The following is a 27,747-nucleotide window of genomic DNA, read 5'->3' as shown; positions in this document are numbered from 1 at the left end:
CACTCTTGACTTGCAAGTATGGAGAATGCCAGTATTTTGAGTTGTTCCTTGTATGGAAACTACTCCATATTTCCCATCATCAATGCCAATTCTTTTGTCATGTTAATTTCCTTATTTTGTGGACCTTCATCTGCCATTTTATAGCCCAGCACTCAGCTGTATGAAGTTCTTGTGCAGTTCTTCGCACTTGTCTTTTGGATTTTATTACTCTGAATATCCCAATCCTGTTGGCAAGCGTTGTCACCTTGCTTCACACTTGATTTTTCGGATTGCACACGAGTGCGTTGAGTACCACCACCTGTTAGCAGGCAGGCCCTGTCAGATTTTGACTGGTGCTGTTCTCCCACATACAAAACTGATAATTTATTCCCCTCTTTATTTTGTGTATTTATCAGTATAGGGACCATTCCTCTTCAGTTTAACTTTTTTTAAGTAGCTTTGGAGAAGGACTTTGCCAAAAAAATTTGGTAGTGAAGTAAGTTGCATCAATCAGATTCTCTGTCCCCAGAATTGCTGACTTCTTCAGAGAGCCCTTACAGATCATGATTAAATAACTAAAGCTTCCTTGACTCTTTAATGAATTAATGTAACTCTCAATGTCTCTCAATTCTTTGTTGTGATCAGATGTCTACTGTTCTGTACACAGCTTCTGTCCAGAAAGCGTTGAGAAAATGATGATTACATTTGCTGTCTCCTATTCTTCAGAAGCAGTGAAGTGATTGTAAGCAGGTGATTGCTCACTGCAGTTGATAGTTAAGCTACTTAATGCTTGAAGTGTTTCTGGAACTTAAAAATCCTACACAGTCCTAGTCTGCTCCTCATAAGAAGAAGGATTCTGGTATGAAAAACTCAGAAATCTGGACTGTAAAACAATTTTTTCTTCCCCACTGTGGGCTTGTTCTATTTGAAAGTTTCTTTTAAACTTCGATTACCAACTAGCGCTGCCTGTTTTGTGAGACATCCTGTTCCTTGTGTTTGGAGAGGGACTTGTTCATTTTTATGTCTTTGTGAAGTAATTCCTGACACTCTCTTTAGAGCTGTGTTTTCGTGTTCTTGCGTGTAATCTGTTTGAGTTTGTCACACTTTCTGTTGCATGTGTAATGATATCTTGGAATACTCAGGTGTTTATGACTTTAGAAAGGAACAATCAACACTGCCACTTTTCCCTTTTAAAGCATTGAGTGGTCAAGATTCATAAGCAAATTTGTAATTTTAAATGTACAGGATGAGTTCCACTTAGGCTAGTTACAGGACCTTAATGAATTGGAGGCATTCACATCATTATTTTGGTGTTACAAAGCACAAATCTGTACTTCAAGAGAAGCTGGCGTTTATAGATCAAACTTGTAAAAGTTTTTGTAATTGAACAGAGGTGAGTGATTTAGGTAACTTTGCTATAAATACAAAATGGACATCACTCCACAATTTCCTACAAAAATTTGATCCTTTGAGTCTTCACGCAGATGTCAGCTCCAGAGTTCCAGAGATGTGGTTGCCTTGTGATTGAGTAGATGAAATTAGCAATACCAAGAGATCAGCCTTTTGCCAGATAAATATTTGAAATGGGAGTATTTTCATTCAGTTTAATTCTTACTCAGCATAGGATCAGTGGACAGCCACACAGATTTGGAAGTACCTTGGTATGTCTTGGGAATGGGTAAAAAGGTGCTTACAGGTTAACCTGTAGTGGGTCAGTTCTGGGGTTCAGCAAACACCAAGATTGCTGTCATTCAGCCCTTCACATTCTGCTCTTTTGAATGTGCAATTACAAAAATTTTGTGAAACCTGTGGAAAAGTAGGTAAGGAAATACTGTCCCTGAAGGTATCAAGGTATTTCAAGTGCTTTGGAGTTAACTGGTTAGTTACAGCTGCAGTGCTCTCAAATATTTGGTAATCAAAGCACATAAAGAATGTATTCCCTTTTTAGCTGTTTCTTAGTAAATGCTGAGTTTCAGGAATTGTGTATCAGAAGGATTTCTCTAGCTGATGTAATGATATTTACATTTGTCCCTAGAGTTATGTTTGGATTTGTGAAATATTTCAATTATTATTTAAACAAAAGTTATCTGTGTAGGACTTACACTGTATTTAAAATAATCCACATATATATAATTGGAACAGCTGGTAAAACAAAGTTACATTTCTCTGTCATGCATTTGATCTTTTATATGGAGCTGTGTGCCCTTATATTCCTGATTCAGAGATAACAGTTGGGCCTATTAGTTTAAATTCATGGACAGCAACTTCTCTATTGCAAGATTCACATGAAAATCAGAACACAGTTGAAGTCTCTCATTCTTTTTTCTCTTCCTGAGAAGCTGTACATTAATGTGGTGGATTAGTAAGGGGCAGGTCAGAATAAAAATCATGTGATGAAAAAGAAAAATTACTGTCTATAGTAAGAGCTGATGGAAGGAGATCAAAACAGATGTTTCAAGTTCAATGCAAGTTTTTATGGTAAAGATAGATAACGCTCATAAACTGCTTGCAGCAAGTAACTTTTGAACACTTACTTATTCCTCTAATATACTTGGATCATTAGCTAAACCACATTTTAGGCAATATGGGGCAAAATATGCAGTTGCTCTTTGAATTAATACTCAGAAGTCTGTTACTGCAATTAACTTTTTGATTAAAAGAACTTCAGTGTTTACGTGCAGGGAACAGAGCAGTCTAGGCACTGTATGGCAATTTCTGCTTAGTGATTTTTTTCTTAGACTATGTCTTTCCTTCCATTTCCATTTGGAAGTGTAATGGGATAATATGTGAAGGTGAAAAAAGCAGAGGAAGAGAATGTGTTTGTAAAGCTATAATACTGATGATGAGAAAATGTGGATTAAGGCAGTAATTTCTGATGGAGGTAGCTTTTTATGAAAGTTTAAACTGTATGAATAAATATTCGTAAAACTCTTATTTAGAGAATGTTTCATATTGTCTCATGTCTTAGAAAATATGATGTGCTTGCTATTTATATTTTGTGGTTTTTTAATAGGTCACAACCATGGATATTTCATCTAATAAAGATGAAGAAGAAAACTCGATGCATAACACAGTTGTCCTCTTCTCTAACAGTGACAAGTTCACTCTCCATCAGGTTAGGATAATAGTTACGATTTTTCATTTTGTTTCCCTGCTCTTAATTAGGAAAACAAGAATGAATACCCTTGTTAGGAGTTAAATGATACAGCAAGCTGGTTGGATTTTACGGTTAGATGTTTTCAGAATGTAGTGTCTGGCAGGTGTTGAGAGTCTGCTCTTGTGTGTCATTGCAGGATATGTGTGTGGTTTGTGGGAGTTTTGGCCAAGGTGCTGAGGGCCGGTTGCTGGCCTGTTCCCAGTGTGGGCAGTGTTACCATCCATACTGTGTCAGTATTAAGGTGAGTGCTGTTGTTACACACAAAAATCACTTGATTACACTGTTTTCATATTGTACTTCAATAGCACTATGCTGCCTTTGGTTTTGTGGTAATTAGGGGAGTCATTAACTTGTTAGATATTCATCAGCTAATGTGACCATTATTTGTATGTGACTTGTGAAAGACTTTAATTAAATGTCATTTTATAGTATGCATAGCCTCAAGAGAAATTAACCTTTTTGTAATTTCACAACCATAAATAGCGCTGATTATCCAGCAGTTGGTTAAAATAACAGTTAGAGATATAAGCTTTAAACCTAGATACAAGCAGAATTAAAAACAAAGAAAAAATTATACTGCATCTTCATTTACTTGGGGCATAAGGTTTAGTTGATTCAATTTGCCTGTTGGCTGTCAGAATTGACAGCAGTTGGAGTAGTTAATTAATACATTTTACATTCATTAGTCTAGGAGAGAATGTGTGAAAATTAAATTTGAATGCTGTGAAATGACCTAGCAAGCACAAAATAAGCTATTTACTGCAGTATATACACTATACACTTTTCATTGGTTGTGATGTAAGTATATCTGTGTAAAAGTGGGATTTTTTTTTCGAACATGTCAAAAAACTTTATTTTGCACATACTTCACAAAATGCCATATGTGTATTTCATGCAATTATAATTTGACTTTTTGTTTATATACTACTCTTGCATTATATATCAATTGCAGTAAGCTGTTTGCTTCAGATGACTAAAACTTCAGCACCATGATCACATCATGACATGAGAGGATCAGGTTTGTGATCTCTTGAGGAACCAGAATGTACACAAGTCTCTGGGACTTGACAAGATGCATCCCAGAGTCCTGAGGGAATTGGCTGATGCAGCTGCCATGCCACTGTCCATGATATTTGAAAAGTCCTGGCAGTCAGGTGAAGTCCCAGGTGACTTAAAAAGGGAAACATTGCACCTGTTTTTAAAAGTAGAAAGGAGAACAGTTGCTTTCTGTTTAATCCATTTCTGTTTATTGAAGCCTCAGAAAGTCTGACTGATAAAGAGCTCCTTGAGCTGTGGGTGGTGTGCCCAGAAGAGCATCCTGAGGTCCACAAGCCAGACTTTAATTTATACATTGATCACACTTCACTGAACCATTTTCAACTAATTCTCACCTTGTGTTTTTCAGATTACTAAAGTGGTACTTAGCAAAGGTTGGAGGTGCCTGGAGTGCACAGTGTGTGAAGCCTGTGGGAAAGCCACAGATCCAGGGAGACTCCTCCTGTGTGATGACTGCGACATCAGCTACCACACCTACTGCCTGGATCCACCCCTGCAGACTGTGCCAAAGGGAGGCTGGAAGTGCAAATGGTGTGTTTGGGCCTGGGGTCAGAGATGCTGACTGCTGGCCTCTTCTGCTTCTCTCTGTCACTTGGTATTTGTAATGTCAGTTGAATTGTAACAAGGTTTTAATTGTATCTAAGTCAGGTGTATTAAACAAAGTCAGCAAAATGCTTTTGAGTTGTTTTATTCAATTATGAGTCTATAAAGGAAACTCTTACCTCCTCTTAGAACTGCTTCTTCATACCAAAAACCACACAAGTAGAGATAGACAAAATTTCTGTTTTGAAACTCATAGCAAGAAAACATTTCCAATTTACATTCATTGCATTAATTCCGGTGTTCAGCTGGAAAAATAAATGTGTGTTTCACCCAAGTGTACTAGAAATAAAACCCTGTGAAAACCATTTGTTTTACTCGGGTTGAAACACAAACAGACCAGACCTCTCACATGGTTAAGTCTCCAGATCTCAAAGTGAATGGCAACTGGAAGCAGGAACTCCTTTGATCTGTTGATCTGTTACAAGAACCCATCTGCCTGCTTTTGCAGTTTCAAGGGAATTATTAATTAGGAACTTTCTTCACAAAGTACAAAAAATGTTGTTAAACATTTGTGGTTAAGCACGTTGTTAAGTTAAAACTTAATTATTCACCTCATTCTAAGTGGAAGAGATTTAAAGACACAAAATGATCTTCCTGTGAACTGACAGTAATGGATCTCTTTGTCTGTTCTGCAGGTGTGTTTGGTGCAGACACTGTGGAGCAACTTCTCCAGGTTTAAGATGTGAATGGCAAAATAATTACACACAGTGTGCTCCCTGTGCAAGTTTGTCTACCTGCCCAATCTGCTACCGCATGTACAGGGATGAGGAGCTTATAATTCAGTGTAGACAGTGTGATCGGTAAGGATTTCTAATATTTCACATGTTTTTCCTGTTCAAATCTTATTTTAATTTTTGTCCCCTAAAGTAAAAGTGTAGAGATGAAGGAAATGGTCATGTGGTAAAGAACACTGGATTACTGAGTCTCAGAAGTCTCTTAGTAGTTTATTCTTGGTTGTACCACAGATTTAACTGTCTGACTCTGGGCAAATTAATTAATCACTCTCGGCCTCTTCCCCCCTGCCCTGTAAAAGCAAAACTAATTTACCTCACAAGACTATTGTTGTGAGGCTGAATCTAGATTGCATTGTATAAAGTAATTAAAATTATTACAATATAGGGAGAAAATTATCATACAAAAATATACTTGGGAGATTGTTTTATAGAGAGTTCCTTCCTGTGGAGGGAAATAGTTGATGTGCTGCTCCACATACAGGGTGTAACACACACCACTGTAGGGGATGCTGTATATGGAAAACCTGATTCTGTGGTTTCTCCCTAAAAGAATTCAAACTGAACAACTATTTCCCATTTACTTGGACCATAGACTGATACTTGGGTCTCCTAAAACACCATCTATTTCCTTTAAATTGTATTTTTTCCCCCACTTAATTTCTAGATGGATGCATGCAATCTGTCAGAACTTAAACACAGAGGAGGAAGTGGAAAACATAGCTGATATGGGTTTTGACTGTACCATTTGTAGGCCATACATTCCACCAACGAACGGTAAGAAGACAATCGAAACCAATGGCAGGATTGCACACTGCAATAAATAGGTTTGGGAATGTGTTCTGTGCTCTGATGGAGGTTTGGCTCGTGGTAGAAGTAAGATTTTTTTCGTGTTCGTTTTAAGGGCTCTTGTGGAAGTGTCGTAGGCTCTTTTCACACCCTCAAGTGCTTTAGGCCTGGAAACCTCATGGGAGATCTGCGTAGAGGGATTGAAGATAGGGATAAACTGCAGGGAGCCTTTGGGAGTGAAGGGGTCAAAGGCATCTCACTTTGTCAAGTGGAAGGAAGATAGCCCTGTTCTCTAAAGTTACATCTGCAGAAGAATCTGAAAACTATGTCTAAGCACAAAAAGTTTGTGTATTTTGATGCTTTGAGGCTGTCTGACACAGCAGTAGCTGTAGCAGCAGTCTGTGGAAGCACTTTTCCCCTCCTCCCTCATGTTTTCTTCATGCCTTTTCTTCAACTCTCCCAGTATTCAAGACAAATGCTTCCCTCCCTAGCTGCAGTCTTGAGAAGAATTGGCCATGGTTTTTTGTTCGGGAGTTATCACTTCCTTATCAACTAAAATGTGTAATTCCTTCTGATGAACTTTGCACTTCTCTGGGCATGGACACTGACAGCCTTGTTGGTGTGTACCACAGTTGTGTAGCAGTGGCACTTGAGGAGCTGAGGTTACTGCAGTTGAAGAACATTTGTGGCATCTGGTTCTGGGTATCTGGGATGGTGCTGGCTAATTCTCTGTGAGTGGCCTGTCAGCAGTTAGGTTGGCCTGTGACATGATTTATAGTCTTATATTTAATCTTGCTGCAAGGGTGATAGGCCAGGTCTGTTTTCCCTGCATGTCAGCTCTGGGAAGTTGCTGTTTCAGTCAGTTCCTTTAACATTGACACGTCTTCCCATTTTAGCATAAGCACATGAAAGTGTTCATATTACTCCTTCATTGGGGTATCACAAGAGAACAGTAAGAGGAAGGTACAAGAAGTAAGCAAATATTCCAAGAAAAATTTGTATCCACCAAGAAGTTGTCAGTAAGATTGGTTTTACTGGTCAGGATCGAAGATGTGAGGCATAGGCTTGAGAGGTCTGCCAAGAAAAGTTCAGTGGAGCATTTAATGTGACTTAACATTGGCATGTCCTCATCACAGCAGTAATTGTAACTTACTGACCTGACCTTGGATGTTTATGTACTCCTTGCTGGAACACTTCCAAGTAACCCATTTTTATCACAAGTAGAAGAATGAGTAATGCTTCTGTATTTTTGCAAGTCACTTCATTGTAAAGATCAAAAATTCAAAAGGAAAGAGGTTTTTTAAGTGGAAAAAGCAAGAACTTGCAGATATAATGTAGACTTTTGTTTATTTTTATAATAAGCTTTGAGTACTTAGAGCAAAAAGTTCCAAGTAAGAAATACTTCTTTTCTCTTTGGAGCTGGCAGAGCTACCTTTTAGAGATAATTAAAGCCCATGATACGTGAGATGGGACAGTTTCACAAGAGGTATTTCACTTCCAGGCAGAAGCTGGCCCCTGAATTAGTCCTTCCTGCACATCTCTGTGAAGTCGTGCTGCTTAGGTTTGGGTTCCAAGGAATTGGAACCAATCTCTTGGGAGTTCCAAGTTTTCTTTGCAGGTTTTTTTTTCACCTTTCTTATAAGAGAATTTTATCTGCTTACTCTTTCCTGTTTTGACTGAGTATTAAGACCTCTCTAACAAATGTACACTTGCACAGTTGCATGTCTGAATATGTCCTTTGATGCATGTTCATAGAAATACTTGCATGTATTTTTATATGAAATGTTTCGGTCTTTCATGAATTTTTCTAAAACTCTTCTGAAAATTTTCTCTAATTTTTTGTTTCAAAGTGAGAAGAATTAGCATTTGATAAACTTAGAGAAATAAATGTAGTTAGCAGTAGAAAGGTTCTAAAAATGTATCATATTGTGGGATTCTTACTGGGATGGTTCTTGCCCTTTCCATTTGATGTATCATAGATATGTTGCAAATATTATTACAGGGCTTTTAACTACTTTATTTTTAGAAGAAACAAGAGCCCCTCAACCTAATAAATAAACAAAACATTGCAGGTGTACCCTTGGTGAAGAGCAAATGGTTCTAGTGTGTAGATACTGAGAAGGAGCTTTCATTTTTCTTTCTTCAGAAAGTGGAAACTTCTTTAAATTTACAAGAGCTCTTCTCTGTCTCACCATACCTGATATTCTTAAAAAGTTGTCTTCTTCAGGAAACAGAAATAAAAGATAGTGTTTTTCTAATTGAACATACATAAATGTCAAAAGCCAGAATGGTGTAAGATTTGCTCCAGCATAGCTTTCTCAGGTTCCTTTTAGTACTATCTCAGGTTGTAAGAAATGTTCCCCAGCATATTACTGTGTCCTGTTGAGAAATTTATAAATTCTCATGGCTAAATGCTAGGTAGGTGCATTAAGTAGCAGCAGCTTTTCCCCTGTGCTGTAATTCCTGCACGTTTGGGAGGGGTGTGTGTGTCTCTCATCCACATCCACTCCTGGACAAGCAGTTTTTGACCATCTACTCATCAGTTCTGCCTTTGTGTCATTTGCCCTTGATATGTCATATGCCCCATCTGCAGATTTCATCCACTCCCATCCTGTCTTCATCCAGACTCCAGCTTCCTCCTCCCTTGGTGCTGTTTTTGTTCCTCTGCAGGATGCAGAAGGACCAGCTCTGCCTGGTTTTCTGTAACCACTTAGAACTGATTTGATTGCAGTTTCTGAAGCTGCCTGTGTGCACTTACTCCTCCTGGGGCTCAAGTAAAACATACTTGCAGAGGCAGTGAGGATTTGGTATCACTTACCCCTGTCCAGGGGTGCCTGATACAGCCAGTGAGACACATTACAGCTGGCAGTCTCTGTTGTATCATTTTCATTAAACTGATTTAAATTTTTCTTCATTCTGAAATTTAATTCTATGTACTTTACAAATACAAGATATAAATCCAATATAATATGTTAATGTGTTAAAAAGTTAACGTTTGAATTTTTTCATTATTTGGTACAGTTATTGTGTCATCTCTAATGTTTTTATGTTATTGTATTTACCAAAAAAATCCTTGTATTATCACTGACACAGTTATGCAGGCACCCAATAAAGAGTGTTCTGCTAGTGCTGTATTTCTACATCAGCCATTCCACTCTGTACCATATTTTGGTTTCATTTCTTCATAGAATCTTTTCTAATACAGCCTTAAAAATGAACTCCACTTTCTTTTCTTATTATATTCTGTGCAATCACTTGCTTTCAGCTGAGGCTACTAAGTGCTATACATTATTCAGCATGTTTAAACCCTTTTGCTGATAAATTTAGCAGTTTTGGTTAAAATTCAGCTGAATGCCTCAGCACTATTTTTTTCAATTTTAATTTTCTTTTCCCCCTTTGGATCGACTTTCTCTAATAGTACTGCACTTTTCTGCTTTGCATTTTATTGATTGTAATCCTTAATCTGCACACTAATTAGTTCTTTTTCTAGAAGTCTGTTTGATACTGTCTTCAAACACTGTTTGTTCATGCAGTTTTTGTGAATGGGTCTCTGAAGGCCTCACCTCTGTCACTATCAGCTTGTTTATTTGAGCATTTCAACTCTATTCAGTCTCCAAAGCTAAAATTGTTCAATCTGACCTGGATGAGAAGATCTTTCTGTTGTTTGACTTCTAAATGAAGTATTTCAAATTCCTGTTCACAACTGTCTTTCTGAATTTCTTGTTTACCTTAGATTCTAATTCAGTAATTGCTACTTCAGTCTTAAAACCATCTTGTAAATTATAACAAATCAAATGAACAGATGATGTCTTATTCAGTTTTGAATAGTTCTTACAATCTGCCTATTTTGTGTTGTTTCATTTCAGTGTTTTGAGTATCTTCTGCAGCTTGTCCCCTATTCTTTGTTTCTTTTCGGCTCCGTGTCTCTTTCAAAATGTCATCTTCAATTTATTTTCTTTCTTGTCTTCTCTCTCCATTGTTGAGTTCACTTTTTCAGTAGTTCTCATAAGCTCCTTTTATTTACTAATTGCAAGAAATACTGATTTTCTCTAGGTTATACCATGTGCATTAGTTGCACATTACATAAAACTTTCAAAGCATTGTAGTTATTGAAGACAGACTTGCACTTTCCTTAAATTTTTTTACATGCTAGATAGCATCCTGTGTGTTTCATACTCATTTTAAATGTTACTTGGAAGCTTTTGTGCTTTTCCTTGTCTTGTCCTGGCTCCCATGGTGTGTGTGAGGTGGGAGCAGCAGCACACGTGCCATGGTTGATGTGACACATGGACCCCACAGGTCTTCTCCCTCAAGGGTCTCATCTTGTGTGACAGGCACAAAAGAATTACTCCTTGAGTCCTACATTCAACATGAAAAAGATTTCTAGGCAAAAAAAAAAAAAACTAGGAAAATAAGTGTGGATAAACTTGCCTCTGTGGTAATGCTAACTGTGCCAGACTAACAGGTTTTCTGATTCTAGTTTTGTGTTTGCGAGATAGAAGCTCCTAATAATCACTTTACTGCTCTGTCTGCGTAATCTCTGTGAAGTCACTACTAATATTAAAAGTTTAGTCTACATATCATAGGTGAGCGAAGCATGATTGCAGTTATGTAGTTAAGGCAAAAGGGTAGAGCATTTCTGCCCACTGCAGAAGTAGCCTTCTGTTGAAGAACATTTTGATTATTATTTTTTAAGTCACACTCTTCCACTGCTGCCCTGTAGCACACAAGGTGTAGTTTTAGAGTTTCTGAACTGTTCCATTTATCAGTCCTCTTGTCTGAAATAAGAATTGCCCTGTCTAACTTCAACAGGTCCTGTGTTATCTGTTTTCAGATACATCAGCCTTCTCCAAGTGCTCTGTAAGAGGCCTGACAGCACAGACACAGTGAGAATCTTCTGTGCAAAGCTCTTGGAGTGTGCTGGCCCCTCCTTGGGGAAATACTGATCAATACTCACTTCACAAAACCCTCACCTTTTTAATGATTAGGACAGCAAAACCCTCACATCATGTCTAGTGTAGAGCTTTCCAACCCACAAATTCCAGTGTATTCATTTGCCCTTGGTCCAGTAGATCATTTCCCATTGAGTTCAGTGCTATTCCAATGCCATTCTTGGCTTTAGGAAGTTTGAGAACTTCAGTTTGTATCAAGACTTCTTTTGTAGTCACATCTGTGACAATGAAAAGCACTTTCTTTTAAAGGTGCAAGTAAATAATTATGAACAGTATAAATTCAGGAGTTTAACAGAACTGTTGGAAGGAAAATTTATAGGTTCAATTTAAATCAAGTCACCATTTTTAAAAGTTTAAATTATTTTCCTTATATTTTTCAGTGCCTTCTTTGGACTGTTGTGATTCATCAGTTGGAGCTCAGATTATTTCAAAATCAAAAGAACTAGGTAAAGAATGGAAATGCTTAATATCTGATCATTTAGCATATTTTAAGGGTATTTTTTTACATGAGACAAAAATTCCTTTTCCTATGGTTTTGTGACACACAGCATTAACTATCCTTCAGTTACCACAGCATGCTTTACATTTTTTTTTCCTCATTCTCTCTTCTTTCTTCTCTCTTGCCTGCCATACCTGCACTATAATAATTACTTTAAATTATGCTTTGAACTGCAGTCTTACTTGCTTGCCTTAATATCAGTGGTGATAACACAGTGTGGCTGAGTCAAGCATGTATACAAATGTTTACAGGCTTGAGCTGTTAGGAAGATGCAGCTTTTCTGTATTTGTCTGGTGTGTGCTAGGAATTCATAATCCTGACAAGCCTACTCACAAGTCAGTCTTTGTAGTGATAGCACCCAGCAGCTTCCGTCATGTTGGGACAGCTTCCATCACATCAGAGTTTTTTTTCTATTTGACACCTGAGAGAAGGTTCTCCCCTCAAATATTCAATCTGAAAAAGAGTGTGAGATGTTTTTGAAACACACACCTTACAAGTTCAGTGTAAGAAGGCAGTCAAGTGGGAAGAATTTGTTCAGAACCAGGTGTATTGTTACATGAGGAAATGTTTTTGGTTAAATGGAACAAATGCTATTATATTTGTATGTTTTCAAAAGCTGTGTTATCAAATCATGATTTAATTGACTCCAGAGAGCTGAAGCATCATTGCAGCCTCTTTGTTATTTAGCAATTCCCTGAAAGTTCCCACGCTTCCACTTGCAGGGCCCCAGCACAGGTGACAGAGCCTTTCTTCATGGTGAATTAAGGAATATTAGAGCTTATCTGTGGACTCAATTGTTATTTAACAGCTTGAGGAGGAAGCAGTCTTGCAGGTCTTGGGAGACTTGGGTTCTACCCACAATTTCCAGTTTGATCTTGAGCAGTTCACTTGATACAACTTCAGTTTTTTATCTGCCTATAAGATAGGGCTGATAATTTCTCTGAGTTACCAGGAGTTCTTGGAGGTTTGATGTTATTAATAAGATGAAGGTGAAGTGCTGAGGGCTGGCTGGGAGCCTTGGCTGATAAGCAGCAGGGACACAGAGTATGACTTGCACAGTTTTCTGTGGGTGCCAGTAATACAGAAATATCCTGCAAGGCACCAGTTTCCATAATCAAATTGTTCTTGCTGATGAGTCTTCGATATAAGTTGTTTCGTAGCAATGTAATGGATTATTGCTGGATTTGACATCAGACTCTAAATCATAAAGCTGTAATTGTAATGTGTAAGACAGTGTCAGATACCTCTGGTTTATTTATACCAATTTCTTCACTCACTGGTCAGCTCCGTACATGTGGATTATTAACTCTTGTAAGTGCTATTCCTAAAAAATCTAAGACTTGTAAATTAAAAGAGTTTTATATTGCTGTTATGATTCATTCAACTTTTATAGACCCACCGAAGACATACACCCAGGATGGAGTCTGCTTGACAGAATCCGGCATGTCTCAGTTACAGAGCCTCACTGTTACAGTACCGAGAAGAAAACGGACGAAACCAAAGCTTAAACTGAAGATTATAAATCAGAACAGTGTGGCTGTGCTTCAGACACCCCCAGATGCCCAGTCAGAACACTCAAGAGATGGGGAGATGGATGACAGTAGAGGTAGCAGTCTACTTTTGGCATGTCTTTTAGCGTGGAGTGTTGCAGTACCTGTGCATACTGCAAATATCCCTGGGAGTTTTTATTACACTGATACTCCTGTGTTCTGTACAGAATGTTTCATGGAAATTTCTTGAACAGTAGTTATGGCTCATTGTTGTCCATTTCAGGAATTTTCCTTGTTCTGTTTATGGGTCATCCATCCTATAGGAAACTGACCTTTTAGGGCTGCCAGCACTGGAAATAGGAGATGATTTTTTTGTCTAATCTTTGGGTTACCTGTGGGAAGCATTGTGCACTCGCTGAGTGCAAGTGAACACAAATTCAGTGCAAACTGTTTGAAAGTGTTGGCTCAGCAAAGCAACATCTGTGTGATTGAGAAGCTAGTATTAAAATCGAGTGGGAAAGTGAAGTAGTTCTTTGCTGAGGGTGTTTTCTGAAAGAAACAAGGTGAGCTGACATGAGTCAGTGATCTGGGCTGACATTTGAGTGGTGCAGCACCGTTGTCCTTGCTGTGGTGTGGCTGTGCATCCTGAGAGGGGTGATGGCACAACAGGTGTTAATCCATGGCCTGGGGCAAGGCTTCTTCCCCTGGCAGGTGAGAAAGTCATTGCATCGGTCGTGTGGGTGTCTCTTTGGAGAGGAGCTGAGGCACCCCACCTCCCCACAATTCTGTTAATGCAACACTGCCTTGTTAGTCAGATTAAATGTCATAGGAAGCTTATTTTGGCTACAGTGTACTTGAGATAACTGGGTAGTTCAGCCGTCAGTGAAGTTTCAGTGTTAACTTGTTGATAGAAGTATTTGTTACTATTTGATGAGCACATTCTTACCCTCTGTTGCTGACTAGAACTATTATTTTCTAAAAATAGCTTCCTTTTATTTCCTTATAACCTTTTAAACAGTTTGTTTTTCTTTCATTTCTTTCAGTATTAAAAGGATTTGGTACATTATCCTAGCATTACATGGACTCTGAAATTTCATCTCATATTTTCATGTTCTCCATCAGCTAGGTTTTTGAAAGCAAAAAATGCTTTTGAATTTGGAGTCAGCTAGTCACTTCCCCTGTTCTCCTTCAGTGGTTAATAATCTTTACTTTTAAAAATGTGTGCCTGTTTTCTATATGACTGATTTCATTACCTGCTTGTTGGCCTCTATAAGTGGTAGGTCTTTTCAAGTAGGTAACAGGATATGTAGATGTGATAGCAGGGTATGAAAGGGAGAGCCAGAGTGTCCAAAACTTCAATTTCAGTTCTGATCACCTTTTGTTACCTTTTTGAGGGTTAAAGCACATTGATGTGTGTGATGGTAACAGCACAGTGAGTACATGGGAGATGGGCTGGATTTCCTTGAAGCTCCAGGTGTGTAGGGCTCTACTCTGCAGAGGGGATCTGTCTCTGAACATCTGGAATTTTTGTGTGAGCATCAGGATGAATAAAGCTGTGCCATGGCTTTGGTTGGAGTAACACAGTGTAGTAATCCCAGGGAAAAAGGGAAAAAACCCAATTTTGACTCTTGACGTTCCAGGTGGAAAAAAGAGGCTTTATCTGAGAAAAGCGAACTCGTGGAATTTTGTTACTGTCTCATCTGTTGGCTTGCATCAGGTTCAGCTTTCATTGGGTCTTCTACATTTTAGAGTCCACTTGAAGCTTGAGCTTGCTTTGGGAGCTTCAGTTTGGTGGCCTTTGCCATTCACTGGCTTTGTTGGAAGAGCTCAGTGAGGTCTTTATCAGTGGGAAAGTCTGGGCCATCACCTAGCTTGGGAAGAGTGAGGGTTGCAGCTCTACCACAGCAGAAGTGGTGTGAAAGAGTCCAGCTCTGTTATAACAACATTTCTCCTTCTTACAACTGCATGGGGTTTTGCTCCATCTAGAATTACACACCTATATCCAAAGCACAACATGAGAATTCCAGTATCTTTTCAGGGGTGAGAGTATATTTAGCATTTCAGGTGGTTTATAATAAAATGAAGATGCAAGGTCTTTTTGGGGATATCAGGAAGAATTAGTTCCCTCTCTATTCAACACCAGAGGCTTTTTAATGTCAGCATACTTTATATCTGTTTCTATCCTTCATTCCCACAGAATATAAACTCTTAACTTTGAATTATAGTCTGCATCTTCAAGCCTGAGTAATTCCTTTGGGCTGAATTTTGTATTATATAAATCAAATTCCTCTTCATATATCAGTCTGCTTGCAGTCAGTCACACAGCTTCAAGTTATGAACCCACTACACAAAAAGTCATTGCACTTCACCTCCCAAGTGCAGGCTGCAGTTTTTAAGTGTCTTCTCAATAAAAAAAAAGCCCTGTCACAGAAAGAGGAGGACAGTGAAGAAAAGGAAGTTTATCTTGGTAAATTGGATCCATCTTCTTGATGGAATAGCTAGACATTGCTCAGACACTTGGCACAAGCTTCAGAAGGAAGTACCAAAAACTTTCTCTGATTTACATATACTAGTTACAGTATTTATTTGCTGGTTTTGTCTAAACATATCTCATAGGAAATGTGTACATAGATAGGATGGGTTTCCCAAAAACGTCCAGGGATTATGATTATCTGTCACCCTTTTGAAAAATCTGTCATTCTCAGCCAATTTCTCATAAAAAGATGTGGAAGTTGTGGGAAAAATAGTTTTCTGTCCCTTTTCTTAAAGTTACCATTGCCTCTTTTTTGCAGAAGGTGACCTTATGGATTGTGATGGAAAATCAGATTCCAGCCCAGAACGAGAAGCTGTGGATGATGATACCAAAGTGGCTGAAGGAGCTGATGGGATTAAAAAAAGGAAGCGAAAACCTTACAGACCTGGTAGGATAAAGTAACTTACATCATTATGTGTCCATTGTTCATTTTTTTTTCTGTATAATTCAAAAAAAAATTTAGAGAACACTATGAAATTCTGAAGTATTCTACTGCTTATTGTTGACTGTAGATTTTTATCCCTATTCTATTTAAAGTTTCCTTTTTTTCTTCTTGCCAAAACACATTTCCAAAGGTTGCTGGTCAGCAGTGCACTTGTTCTTAGTGTGCTTGTCAATTACTTGTGGTAGTTCAGATCTGTGCCTTGTATTGATTCTTAGCTTGATAGGAAATTGTGCTGTCTTTCTGCAATTGGAGGAGAGTTTTTTTGTGTGTATGTATATATATATGAACATTTATATATGTGAACTTCAGAGAACTTTTTGCAGTTATTTAGCTTGTTTTCTGAAATATTTTAGAGGAGTAGTTTACCAGGTATTTGCAGATTACTTCTGACAGGTGAATTTTAATGAATTCAGTTATTGGATGAATTAATTTATTTTAATTTCTTTGTGCAGTTGACTCTTAATTATCCTGACTGAATTAATTAACTGTATGTCTTGGGTGTAAAAACAGTTGGGCTGTATCCACTTAGAATACATCCATTAGTTATCCATTACTTTTCTGCAGCCAACAATTCCTCTGGAAAATGACACAGATCTGTGTCTGATACATTTAGATACATACACACCAACTGCAGAGGATCAGGAACTCTGCAGTCTCTAGTGAAGGATTCAGGAGTTTTCAGGCACTATGATGTTGATTAATTATCTTTTTATTTGGGATACATCCTTCTCTAGTAGCATCATTTGGAGTGGTGGGCTCTCTAGAGCAATTTGCAGCGGATTTTTAGTGGTCTTTTGAGGTTCTGTAATAGGTTTCATTTGGTAGATTGACAGCTAATTCCAGCAGCTCATCAGTTTGCCCCAAGGGAGGGGAAGACCAACATCTGAAAGTTGCCAGGTTTGGTGATTTGAACTTCTTGTGGATGTTCTACAGTCCTGAAATTCTAATCATCTTTCATTACATGTATACCCACTGAGACATAAAAATTCAGAAATGTTTCGTAAAACTCCAGATGAAAACTCAAGTAGCTCAGATTCATCTTGAGACATCTTGATGCAGCAGTCTCCTTGACCTGCAGTCATTTTGGCTCTCTTTCATACTGTGAAATGCAGTTTCTATTCAATACATTGACTTTTTTCTTCCTTGTTCAGGTATTGGTGGATTTATGGTACGTCAGAGAAGTCGTACGGGGCAGGGGAAGACAAAAAGATCCCTCTCCAGGAAGGATTCTTCTGGATCTGTTTCTGAACAGTTGCCTGGCAGAGATGAAGGTAAGTGCAGGAATTTGGTGTTAAATATTTGTTCATGCTTAATGCAGTAAAAGCAATACAACTCAGCAACATGTATGTTTGTCATGATGGCTTTATTAATTCAACTGAAAGTACTCATTCCTGCACAGATAAATTTCAGTAGAGCCCATGATGTACAGAGAAACTGAAACAATGAATTGCAGGCTGTTATAGGAGATAAACAGAATTATTATTATTATTATTACTAAGTTGGATTTAGAGCAATCCTGTTTCTGATACACCTTTCTCCAGATGTAAGCCTGGTCCAGGGGGGTCTTCTGGACCATCAGTTTTAATATTCAGCAGTGTTCCATATTCCATGAGTGTGTCTAATTGATTTTATATTGCTGTTTATGCTCTGGAAAATCCTTCATTAGAGAGTTTAGTGATATGTTATTGTTGCATGAAGAAATAATTCCTTTTTTTTTTAACCAGATATCAGATATCTGAGAGTTTCATAAGCTGCCCTCGTGTTTAGTGTTATGTAAGATTATTTTTAAAAAATCATTCATAGTAATTTTTAATACAGAAATACTTTCTAGTTGTTTATCATTTTTCCCCATCAGTGTTGCCTTTTCCAGGGCTGAAGAATCCTTGACTTTGTTGGGTGTCTTTTCCCATGGCAGAGCCGTTTTCATGCTTCTGACACTGCAGTTCTCAGTAGACTGGACATCTGACAAGAAGTCAGATTTTATTCATGGGCCTTTTTATCTTTCTTCTTGTGTGTGATTGCACTAAATTGTTCCATCCATCTGGAGTTGCTCACACTAATCTAGAGAATGTTGAGGTACCATTCAGGGGAGATGTGGAATATGTTTAGTTCAGTTCCAGAATCTTAGGAAAAAGTTCCAAATCTTGGTATAGTGTTTGCTTTCTCTTTAATATTAGTGCTACAGCTGTGTTTCTGCTTTGTAAATAATATTTTAGTGTGTCATACTGCTTTACTTCAGGTTGTGTTGTAAATCTTGTGTTAGATCTTTTTATTTCCATAGAGCTTTGCTCCCTTAAGTAAAATTTTTTTTTTAATTGGCTAAAAAGCTAATTCTCATTCTGGGTAACACTACAATGCATATTGTTAAAAAAGAGTATTCTTAAACAAGTACTCCTCATTTGAAAGCTGGAGCTTCTTTTTGTCTGCTCAGGCACAATTGCTAGTTGAGAAAAATACAAATCATGGCTTGCCAAGAGCCTGCTTCTCAATGGCCAATACTCATCAGCAGCCTTACCAGGATTTTTTGCCCCCTTGTCATATCCACTCCTTTTCTCTGTAATATCTCCCTCTCAGGCAGTGCAGAGGTCACAGTGTTGGTGAACCTCATTCCTCTCGTGGTCCTCTGGATATGCTACAGGAGATCACTGCAGTACAAAGCAGAGCTGATTTTATTACCATGATAATATGGTTTCTTAAATAACTTGCCAGAGTCCTTAACTTCATGTAATTTGCTTTGGCAAGACAGAAGAAGCAGGGCTTGAAAAGTTCTGCATTACCTGCAGTGTTTTTCTTGCTCTGCTGTAATAAAATACTGAATGATTGATGAGCACTGTGTGCTTTTGTGTTTATTAGAAAAAGCAGTGCCACTTTGAAATATGACAGCTGAATAAATGTGTAATTTCTCTTGAAGGGCTCCTTTATAGATTTATTTTTCTAGGTTGTTCATTATTTATATGATAGTTCTTTCTCAAATTTAAAAAAAAATAAGTTTTTTAATTCTAATTTGAGAAAAAGTAGGGTATTAAGTTTCCAGTATCACTCTGGAGATACTTCTGCAGTGGAATTGTCTTTTCAAATATCTGCTTGAATGGCACCTATAATTTCCATCAAATTAGTGAATTCTTAGGTTGCCTGGGGATACAGAAGTTAAAGGTCTGTGTGTACCTGGGAAGTAGAACAGAGATGTGGCTGGTGTCACATCTGGCATTTCCTGCTGCCAGAGCCTGGGTGGTCAGGGCAGTTCACAGCTGGATAAAAGCCACCTTTGGAATGTATCTGGAGTGATGTGCAGTAACCCAGGCACCCAGAGGTAGCCAGATGTGCTGCCACCGTACCTTTAGAGCTAAATACTGAGTGTTTTATTATTTATTTAGAGGTAAATACTGAGTGTTTTATTTATTTGTGCCCGGATGTTCCTTTGTAGGTTGGACAGAGCAGCTGCCAGACACTCCAGTTGAGGAGTCTGCCCCAGCTTCTGAAAGTACTGAGAAAATAAAAAAGCGTTACAGGAAAAAGAAAAACAAACTTGAAGAAACCTTTCCTGCCTACTTGCAGGTAAAGCTGGTGATCTGCTCCTCATGCTGTAAATCCATTTAAAAGCCTAATCTTCATGTGCTGTTTCATAGTTCTTTTAAACCATTAATGTTTCTTTCCTCATTCCAAATTGATGATTTAAATGAAAGGGGTTTTCTGTAAAGAATGTTCATGAGCTTGTACAGAAAACTGTAGATTATATTAAATCTCCAGGATTCTGGAGAATCCTTCTCAATGTATTTGGATCTCTCCGTGTTCTGAGAGATGAGATGGGGTGGAAAAATCATTCCTTTGCTCTCTGAACTGACACATGATGTTTCCACATTCAGCCTGTAGGATGTCTTAGCCTGGTCAGGCTGCTTCCTTAGCTTCTCATTTTGCTTTTTGAGGAGTATAGAACATGATTTGATAAGGGAAACTTGTTTCCTACAGTTTATGGATTTATATGCGCTGCATCTCCTTACCAATCTTCTTCCCTCCCATTAATTTCATGGTGTCCCTAGCAGGTAAGAGGCAGCAGTTGTGGTTAATAACCAGGATATTAATGGTGATTGAGCAACTTCCATTAACCAGGTTATAAACTGGCTGGTTCATATATATATTTATATATATGTATCTCACTTATTTGGCTTGTTCTTCTCAGCCACCTTCTTCATGGTGAAGGGGACTTTATAAAGTTGCAGCTTTCACTGTTTTGTAGATGTTTGCCAAACGTCATGGCATGAACTGTATTGGGATTGAAAGCAAAGAATTAACAGAGGCAGAACATTTTCTCTTTAAAAATAGTATTTCTTAAGTGGGGAAGTGACTTGGAAAGAAAAAACTTAAACATTTCCTTTGGACTATTAAGGAAAAATATTTTTAATATGTTTTAGAATGTTTCTTAGATTCTTTGTTAGTATTACAATAATTGCTACTGAAAAAATATACTTTTAGATTTATTTTTAGAACTGTATCCTAAATCAAGATTTTAAAGACAACATGGAAACAGAAAGGTTGTTACATAATGAATAAAGGTTGATTTGAAAATCAGATAGGTTGTTGCCAAATTACTGAGTATTCAGGTTTAGCTGAGTAATAGCTCTTACATAATATTTTAAAAGCCACTTTTATAATGTAAGTTAAACATCTTCAGGTATTTTGTTATTGCACTTAGACATGAGGATGATTTTGTGAAATGCAGTGTATGGTCATTCTCAAAACTGAACCAGAGTTCTAGACCAAGTTGCCCAGTAATGTTCCCCTTCTTCAGCTGTCCTTTTTGTGCTAGGAGAAATATTTTAAATAATACACAAATTGTGATAGATAATAACACTGTATTGGTACACTGTCAGTGCCACATATGTTTAAGAGGGCTAAAGTTTTTCTGTATAACCTAAGGTGTGAATTTAATCCTAAAACTTTGGTAATGTAGCTTCCTAATGTAAGTTGTAGCCACTGTAGCCACTCCTTATAGCCTGGAAGAGAAAATTGCTATACTGGAATGTTTGTGAGACTGAGATGTGTTTTTATATTCTTATTAATCATTGGCTTTTAATTGTAGCTTTGTCATTTACTCAAATTTTTCAGTCAATACAGTATTCTTCCTACCTTAAATCATTTTGTCTTCTTTGCAGGAAGCTTTCTTTGGGAAAGACCTACTGGATACCAGCAGACAGAACAAGATGAGCCTGGACAATTTGCCTGAAGAGTCACTTCCACTTTCATGTAAAACAAACTTGGCCACCAATTTCCTGGATCCTTCATCTGACCCCCTTCTCAGCTCCACCTCCACTCCAGCTCAGGCAAAACTGGGACCTCCAGGTATGCAAATCTAAACTTAGTGATAATTCAATAGTTTGAGTTAATTGTGGTGACTGGGCTTTTCCACTCTCTTTTCCAGTTTCTTCCCAGGGTTTATTTTTCAGCATTCTATATATGAACTGTGCTTGTGAGGTTAACTAACACTGATGTTTAGTGATACTCTTCTCAAGGGCTTTAGCTGTTTCAGAAAGAGCAGTGGATGACACAACAATTGGTGCTTAATGCAAATCTGCAACATCTTGACTGTAATATCCATGGCTATAAAATCCATGAAAATTAACTCTGTGTAAGAAAAAGCATACAGTTCATTATAGAAGAAAACATAGATACTCTCATTAAATGATATTGTTAGTAGTCTAGTGAATACTAGTTGGATGAATATCATCCAGATATTCTTTCCTTTAGTGTTTTAGGTTATTTTAGGTTGCCAGTCTCCTCAGAATTTTGTTTCACCATGTCCTTTCTGAACATGAGTGCCCTTTCCAGCTACAGTTTGTAGCCCCTAGGCAATCTTTTGCTTCTGCTATTGCAAAACCTTACTGAAGGTTCTGCTGAGAGTTTTGCAAATAGCCAGAGGGTTGTAAAGTGCTGCTGAAAGAGCAGCCTCATACAAAAGAGCAATTAAAACCTTACTGTCTCCTTCAAATTATTTTTTCTCTGTCTTGTAGTATCTGCTGTTTGCCAGAGGTGTCTTTATTTTTTAAAAACTGCTATTTCTTTTGTATATTAATTAATTTGTGGCTTGTGTTTCAGCTGATCCCCAAAGTTTTTCCATCTAAAACTCTTTGCACACACACTGTCACATTTTCCACTGTCCAGAGAGTCATTTGAAGAAAGGTCACCTGTTTGTGATTGTTACTCGGTGAAAATCTGCTAAATGAAAAGCAAAAGGCTGTATTATAATTAAACACTGATTCTTCTACAGTTAAGTTGTGAATAATAGAGAATGCAAAAAGTAACTTCTGAAGGTGAAGCTGCTGGAAATGAGGTGTTTCATGGTCTGTATTTCCTTAGTTCAAGCACAAGATAAACTCACTATGACTTTTTTTCCACCCTGGCTTTCTTTTGAAGCCAGAGAAATTCAGCTTCAGAGGTCTTTGCTGGCCTATCCAATTGCAAGCTTGAAGTCACTAATGTGTTCATGTGTTATGGTAGTACAGGGTTTTAGAAAATTATGAAGTTAATGTTAATTTAATGTTCCGTTTTTCCTAAGTCTGAAAGTTCTCCATAAAAAAGCAGAGCTGTAAAACTTTATATTGAGAAATAAATAATAAAGAGATGTCTATTAATAAATAAATCACTAGCAATGGCTTTAGTGGATAGCCTACTGTCTTTCCAATTTGACATGTGAGACACTCAAAGGACAGTGTTTTCTGGCCGTAGGAATGTTCTCAACTCAATTGTCTTTCTCAATTCTCTTGCAAATGTTCAGATTTCCATCCAAAATTGGGTCCAGATGGAGCTGTTTGGTGTAGTTGGGGCACCAGTGGGTGAAGTCATCTGCCAATATTGACCAGTTCCAGTGCAGTTCTGAACTCTTTGCCTGTGACTTTGTGGGACACAGTTATTTCCACAATAGCATCCCTCTGTGTGAGAGGCCCTGGTTCACACAGGCCTGGCTAATTGCTGAGCTCCCTTCTGGCTGGAGCTGCAGATGAGAACAGTGTCCCAAGGCACCTGTGATGTTTTCATCATTTCCCTGCAGACCTGGCTGTGGAGCAGGAGCAACATGAACTGTTTGTTCCCTGCGCTGGGGGCTGCAGGACTGTGTTGTCACCAGCTCTGGTGTTTTCCTACAGTGCCACTTCCCACACGGATTGCTGACTCCTGTCAGAGTCCTTCCTTAATTGCACAGGTCTTTTCCACAAGGAAGATGTTCTTCTCTTGGAAATTCCATTTGTGTAATCCCAGGATTTAGGGTTAGATATGTTTGTTCATCTTCCAGAGACCTCTCAAGCATCTGAAGAAGTGACCCTGCTCTGCTTTCCAGCAGGTGACCAGCACTGCTGGGGAGGACAGTGATGTGTTCCAGTGCATTTCAGGGACACATTCTGTCATTTATTTGTTCTCACTCTTTGGTTAAGGGTGGCTGAACCTTTCACTAGCCAGGATTGCAGTAGTGATGGAGATTGGCAGAGCTGGACAGAAGAGGGGTTTGGGAGTCCTTTGTTTAGTGTTCATTTCTAGAAACTGTGACTCAACTGACCTTTAGGCTCCCAGCCCTGCTTTTTGTCTAGCAGAGGTTGCTGGTTTTATTTTTCATTAGAAAACTCACCTTTCCTATGTTTTTCTAACACGTGGCACTCTGTGCACTCTGTTCTGCATGGCACCAACCCTTGAAATCACTTCCAAGTGCTGGAGCTGAGTGCAGAGGTTTGCTCACAGGTCTTGCTGTCTGTTCATGGGTGAAGTTGAAGGTGTTGATTTAGATCTGTTGTATTCTGAGGACTGTCTGCCTCTTGAGTTTCCTGACCTGTGTGTCCCTGATGAAAAAGAAGCCACTTGATGAGCTGTGTTCTGCGAAGGCTCAGGCAATGTGACCTTTCCTTTAGTTTGAAATAGCTTAAATTCAGTGTATTTTTTTCTGTAAGTGCTGAAAAAGTCATCTATTCAAGTGAGGTCTCCAGAGAATGCTAAAGAAATCGTTCCTAGACAAAAGGAGAGAAGTTGTCTGAGTATCTGCAACTGATTCAGGTGCTGCAGGGACATTTTATAACTAGAAATGTTACTGTGTGATTAAGCATCTTGGGATGGCTGCAGCCTTGGGAGAGGCATTTTTATGATTTTAAAACTTCATAAATAAATAACTGCATTTGAGGGATCGGGATCACAAGATAGCATTAAAACTGTGCTCTCTTAGAGATCCAGCATTACAAGAAAATTATTTTCCTTTTTGCTCTCTCTTGGCTTTCATCTCCATTCTGAAAGAGTCAAATTAATGAGCAGTATTGAGCTATTTGTTTGGCAGCAGATGTCAACCAGCTATTGATTGTGATCTGAAGCAGCTGACTCAAGTGATTCCGTTGTTTCCAAGATAATATTTAACACACATGGAATTAAAACAAGGAAAAAATAGAAGAAGAAAAGTAAAAACATGCTTTAGATTAGATGACTTGTGTGAGATTTATGGATTATAGACTCTATCCCTCTGCTGTCACCAACACTTTTTATAGGCTTAAGAAACTTTGTTTTGAAAGCAGGATGGTTTTTCCAATTTACCTCATCTGAAGGCCACTGTGGAATCTGATTTCCACATTTAAGAGACCCTTAAATTTGAAGCTTGAATGTATTCGTGGCCAGTTTTTAGCTACAGGTGGTAAACTTCTTATCTTTAAATATTAGATCATTTTTTCACCTGAGCTCTTCCCAGCTACTTAAATAATGTATTTATATTTAGATTAAAAGCTGAATTGTTAGGGATTGTTCCCTAGCACAAGGGCTGTGGAGAAAAGCACTGTAAAGTAAAATAGTATAGAAGAATTAAAGGCTGCCAATACAGTCCCAGTGCTTCCTTCATGTTTTTTTTCCTCCCTGATACTTAGCTGCCTCCAAGCAGGAATTGAGGAAAGTTAAAGAAGGGCTAAAATCAATCCTTCAGCCAGCTGAAGTCATTACATCACCTTGTGGTGCCGGGTGTTATAATTACTTGCATAATTAGACCAAATTGCCAGAAGAAAAAGAAGTATCTGAAAAAACCCAGACAAACTTTTTAAAAAACCCAAAAAAACAACCCAGCAAACCCCAATAAGTAGGCTCTTATATTTGACAGTACCTTTTATCAGGTACACAAATAACTACACCTGCCAAGTGGTGTAGTTTTGAGGGCACTTTAAGATAGTTTTGCTGGTATCAGTAAGAGCTGTATTTTGTTTGTGCATTTAAATGGACTGGTCTGCACTGGCTTATTAATCCACCTTGTGGAGTGGCAAATACAAAACCTGATTTAATAGGATGGTTTCATCTTGTCTGCATTACAAAGGATAAAAATGAAGAATAAAAATAGTAAAGTGAAGAAAAACAGTTTTTGTTTTGACTTGGTAATGGAAGAAGGGAAAAAGGTTGTCTCTGAAAATCAGAAGGCACTTGTAATTCATTGTTAAATTTAGCAGCTTGGAAAGTAACCTCATGATAGAAGTAAATCCTTGGCACCAGGCTCTGAATTAAGCTGTATACTTTCTGGGACAGTTGGATTGTAACAGTGGGAAATACATCTGTATTTGTGTGAAATGTGTCTGTTTTTTTGGCTTTCTGGTCCCTCTTCAGCCTGGCCATATATTTGTTGTCCACATTGTATATTTTATGATTAGTGTTAATCCCTTTTTTCTGTTTAATTTATATTTTCCATATCATCATGTTTTATTGGTCTGGCAGTGATTGTTCATGTAGTCATGATGGTCTGCAGTTTTACTGAAAATTATTTTTCTCAACTTTTGTTTGTCAAACATTTTTTGCAAATGTTGCACATCTGTAACAGTCCAAAGCAAGTAGGTAATAAAACCAGATGGGCCATTTGGAGTAATTACTCTCTAATGAATTGGAGGTCAGGATGATAATAGTATCCAGAATTTATTATTTAATATTAAAGAATTAATTGCTAGACCAGGTCAGTTTTTCCTAGATGACAAACAAACATGACATTTCTACCTCTGGCCATTCTTGCTCCTTCAGGTTTTCTTCTGATCTTAGAAGTATCAGCTTCAATTTCTATTTATTTACTATTCCTTCTTACTCTTAAGTTTCACTTCCCTAACAGGGTGTAGTAATTAGTTGCTTCTGTATTAAGAAAGAGAGTGATGGTAAAAGAAGTAACTGATTACCTTTTTTTAAAGAATTGCTCTTCATAGGTTTACTGTGAGCTAAATTTTATTACTAAATAAAACCTATTTGTTGACTTACCCATTCATGGTCCTTTCTGACTTACAGGCTGCAAGTTCAGAGTAGATTTTGGGATTATTTTTTTTCCTGCAGTCATCCAGTGTTTGTTTCACATGATATGTTCACATTATCACTTCTAAAAAGACTAAACAAAATAAGCAGGTGCAGGTGGCTCAGTCCTGGCAGGGAGGGGCTGCAGCTCAGCACAGTTTCTGACCCCAGGGACACTTGCAGATTCAACACAGCATAGAAGACCCTCAGAGCCTGGTACATCTGTGTTTGGGTTTGCAGCTCAAGAACATCACCAGAGGTGTAGAAATGTTGATTTTGTCCTTTGCATCTTCTACAGGCAGCACTGACGATCCTTTAGCTGATCTTTCTGAGGTCTTAAATACTGACGATGATATTCTTGGAATACTTTCTGATGATTTGGTAAAGTCTGGAGATCATTCAGGTATGTATGTCTGTAGGGTCTCTCTAGTTATTGTTTTGTTTTTTTCCTCTTTATTATAGATGTATTTGTTGTAGTGTATCTGTAGGTTATGCTCTAGGTCATTTCATACAATTTTCATATCTTAAGAATACCTTGGTTTGGAATGATTTTGGTTTATTCTACCAAAAAAATGCCCAAACTTGTCAACATTTTGTTTTTACTTGGCTCTTTGCTTTGCTGCTTAAGAGAGGATAAAATGTAGCTGCTGTTGTCTCTCATACCTGCGTAGCTTTTTTCAGCATGCAGCTTTTTCTTTACTTTTTTTTGTTTTCGTGTTGTAATCATCCATTTTATCTGGTTTGGGTCCTGTAGGTCTTGATTTATGCACTTTCCAGGTTGAGAACTCACCCTCCCCATTTGGTAAGAATCTAAACAATGGATGATCCATGGTTAGCAGTAGCCCTCTTTTCCTAGTGGTTGTAGGTGAAAGAACTGCATGTGTAGAAATTACTTCTCCTTTACTGTGTCACTAATTCATGTTTCATTTTCCACTCTCTGGTGTTTGAGTCTAACACGACCTCTAAACTCTGCACTCTGCCTTTAAGAGTCCTGCATCAAGTTTTGCTTACAGCTTCTGAAAACCTTCCTTAATTTTTTGTGTTTCATGATACAAACCCATGCATTTTCTTGCTGCCACTGTAAATATTACTTCCTGTAGTAGTGTGTAGTTTTTATCATAGTGATATATTTTGTAAATGAAAAGCATTTTTATCAATGTGGGTATAGTAAAGCATGATTAAAGCAGTCAGTATCCTTTTGTTTTCACTGGATAATGGTTCATCACTTTATGTAAAAAATAAGTAGAATT

At 37.9% G+C, this 27,747-nt stretch overlaps 1 protein-coding gene across 10 annotated transcripts in view; it reads left to right on the top strand.

Annotated features, from left to right (window-relative positions):
* KMT2C (lysine methyltransferase 2C) overlaps positions 1–27,747 on the top strand; it is a 191,956-nt gene that overhangs the window by 124,854 nt on the left and 39,355 nt on the right. For 6 of the 10 annotated variants that reach the window (XM_058831023.1, XM_058831029.1, XM_058831033.1 and 3 more), the window contains 13 exons: positions 2,993–3,094; positions 3,273–3,377; positions 4,542–4,723; positions 5,431–5,595; positions 6,194–6,303; positions 11,648–11,713; positions 13,160–13,372; positions 16,049–16,177; positions 17,386–17,505; positions 19,659–19,789; positions 21,385–21,571; positions 26,796–26,900; positions 27,252–27,299. In XM_058831023.1, the coding sequence (XP_058687006.1) occupies positions 2,993–3,094; positions 3,273–3,377; positions 4,542–4,723; positions 5,431–5,595; positions 6,194–6,303; positions 11,648–11,713; positions 13,160–13,372; positions 16,049–16,177; positions 17,386–17,505; positions 19,659–19,789; positions 21,385–21,571; positions 26,796–26,900; positions 27,252–27,299 (1,663 nt within the window). The remainder of the gene's footprint in view (positions 1–2,992; positions 3,095–3,272; positions 3,378–4,541; positions 4,724–5,430; positions 5,596–6,193; positions 6,304–11,647; positions 11,714–13,159; positions 13,373–16,048; positions 16,178–17,385; positions 17,506–19,658; positions 19,790–21,384; positions 21,572–26,795; positions 26,901–27,251; positions 27,300–27,747) is intronic. The other 4 variants (XM_058831028.1, XM_058831030.1, XM_058831026.1 and 1 more) reach the window with 4 other exon arrangements.

This window comes from Poecile atricapillus, chromosome 2 (genome assembly GCF_030490865.1).
Source record: "Poecile atricapillus isolate bPoeAtr1 chromosome 2, bPoeAtr1.hap1, whole genome shotgun sequence".
Classification (NCBI taxonomy): domain Eukaryota; kingdom Metazoa; phylum Chordata; class Aves; order Passeriformes; family Paridae; genus Poecile; species Poecile atricapillus.
This window is presented reverse-complemented; position numbering and strand designations above follow the sequence as displayed.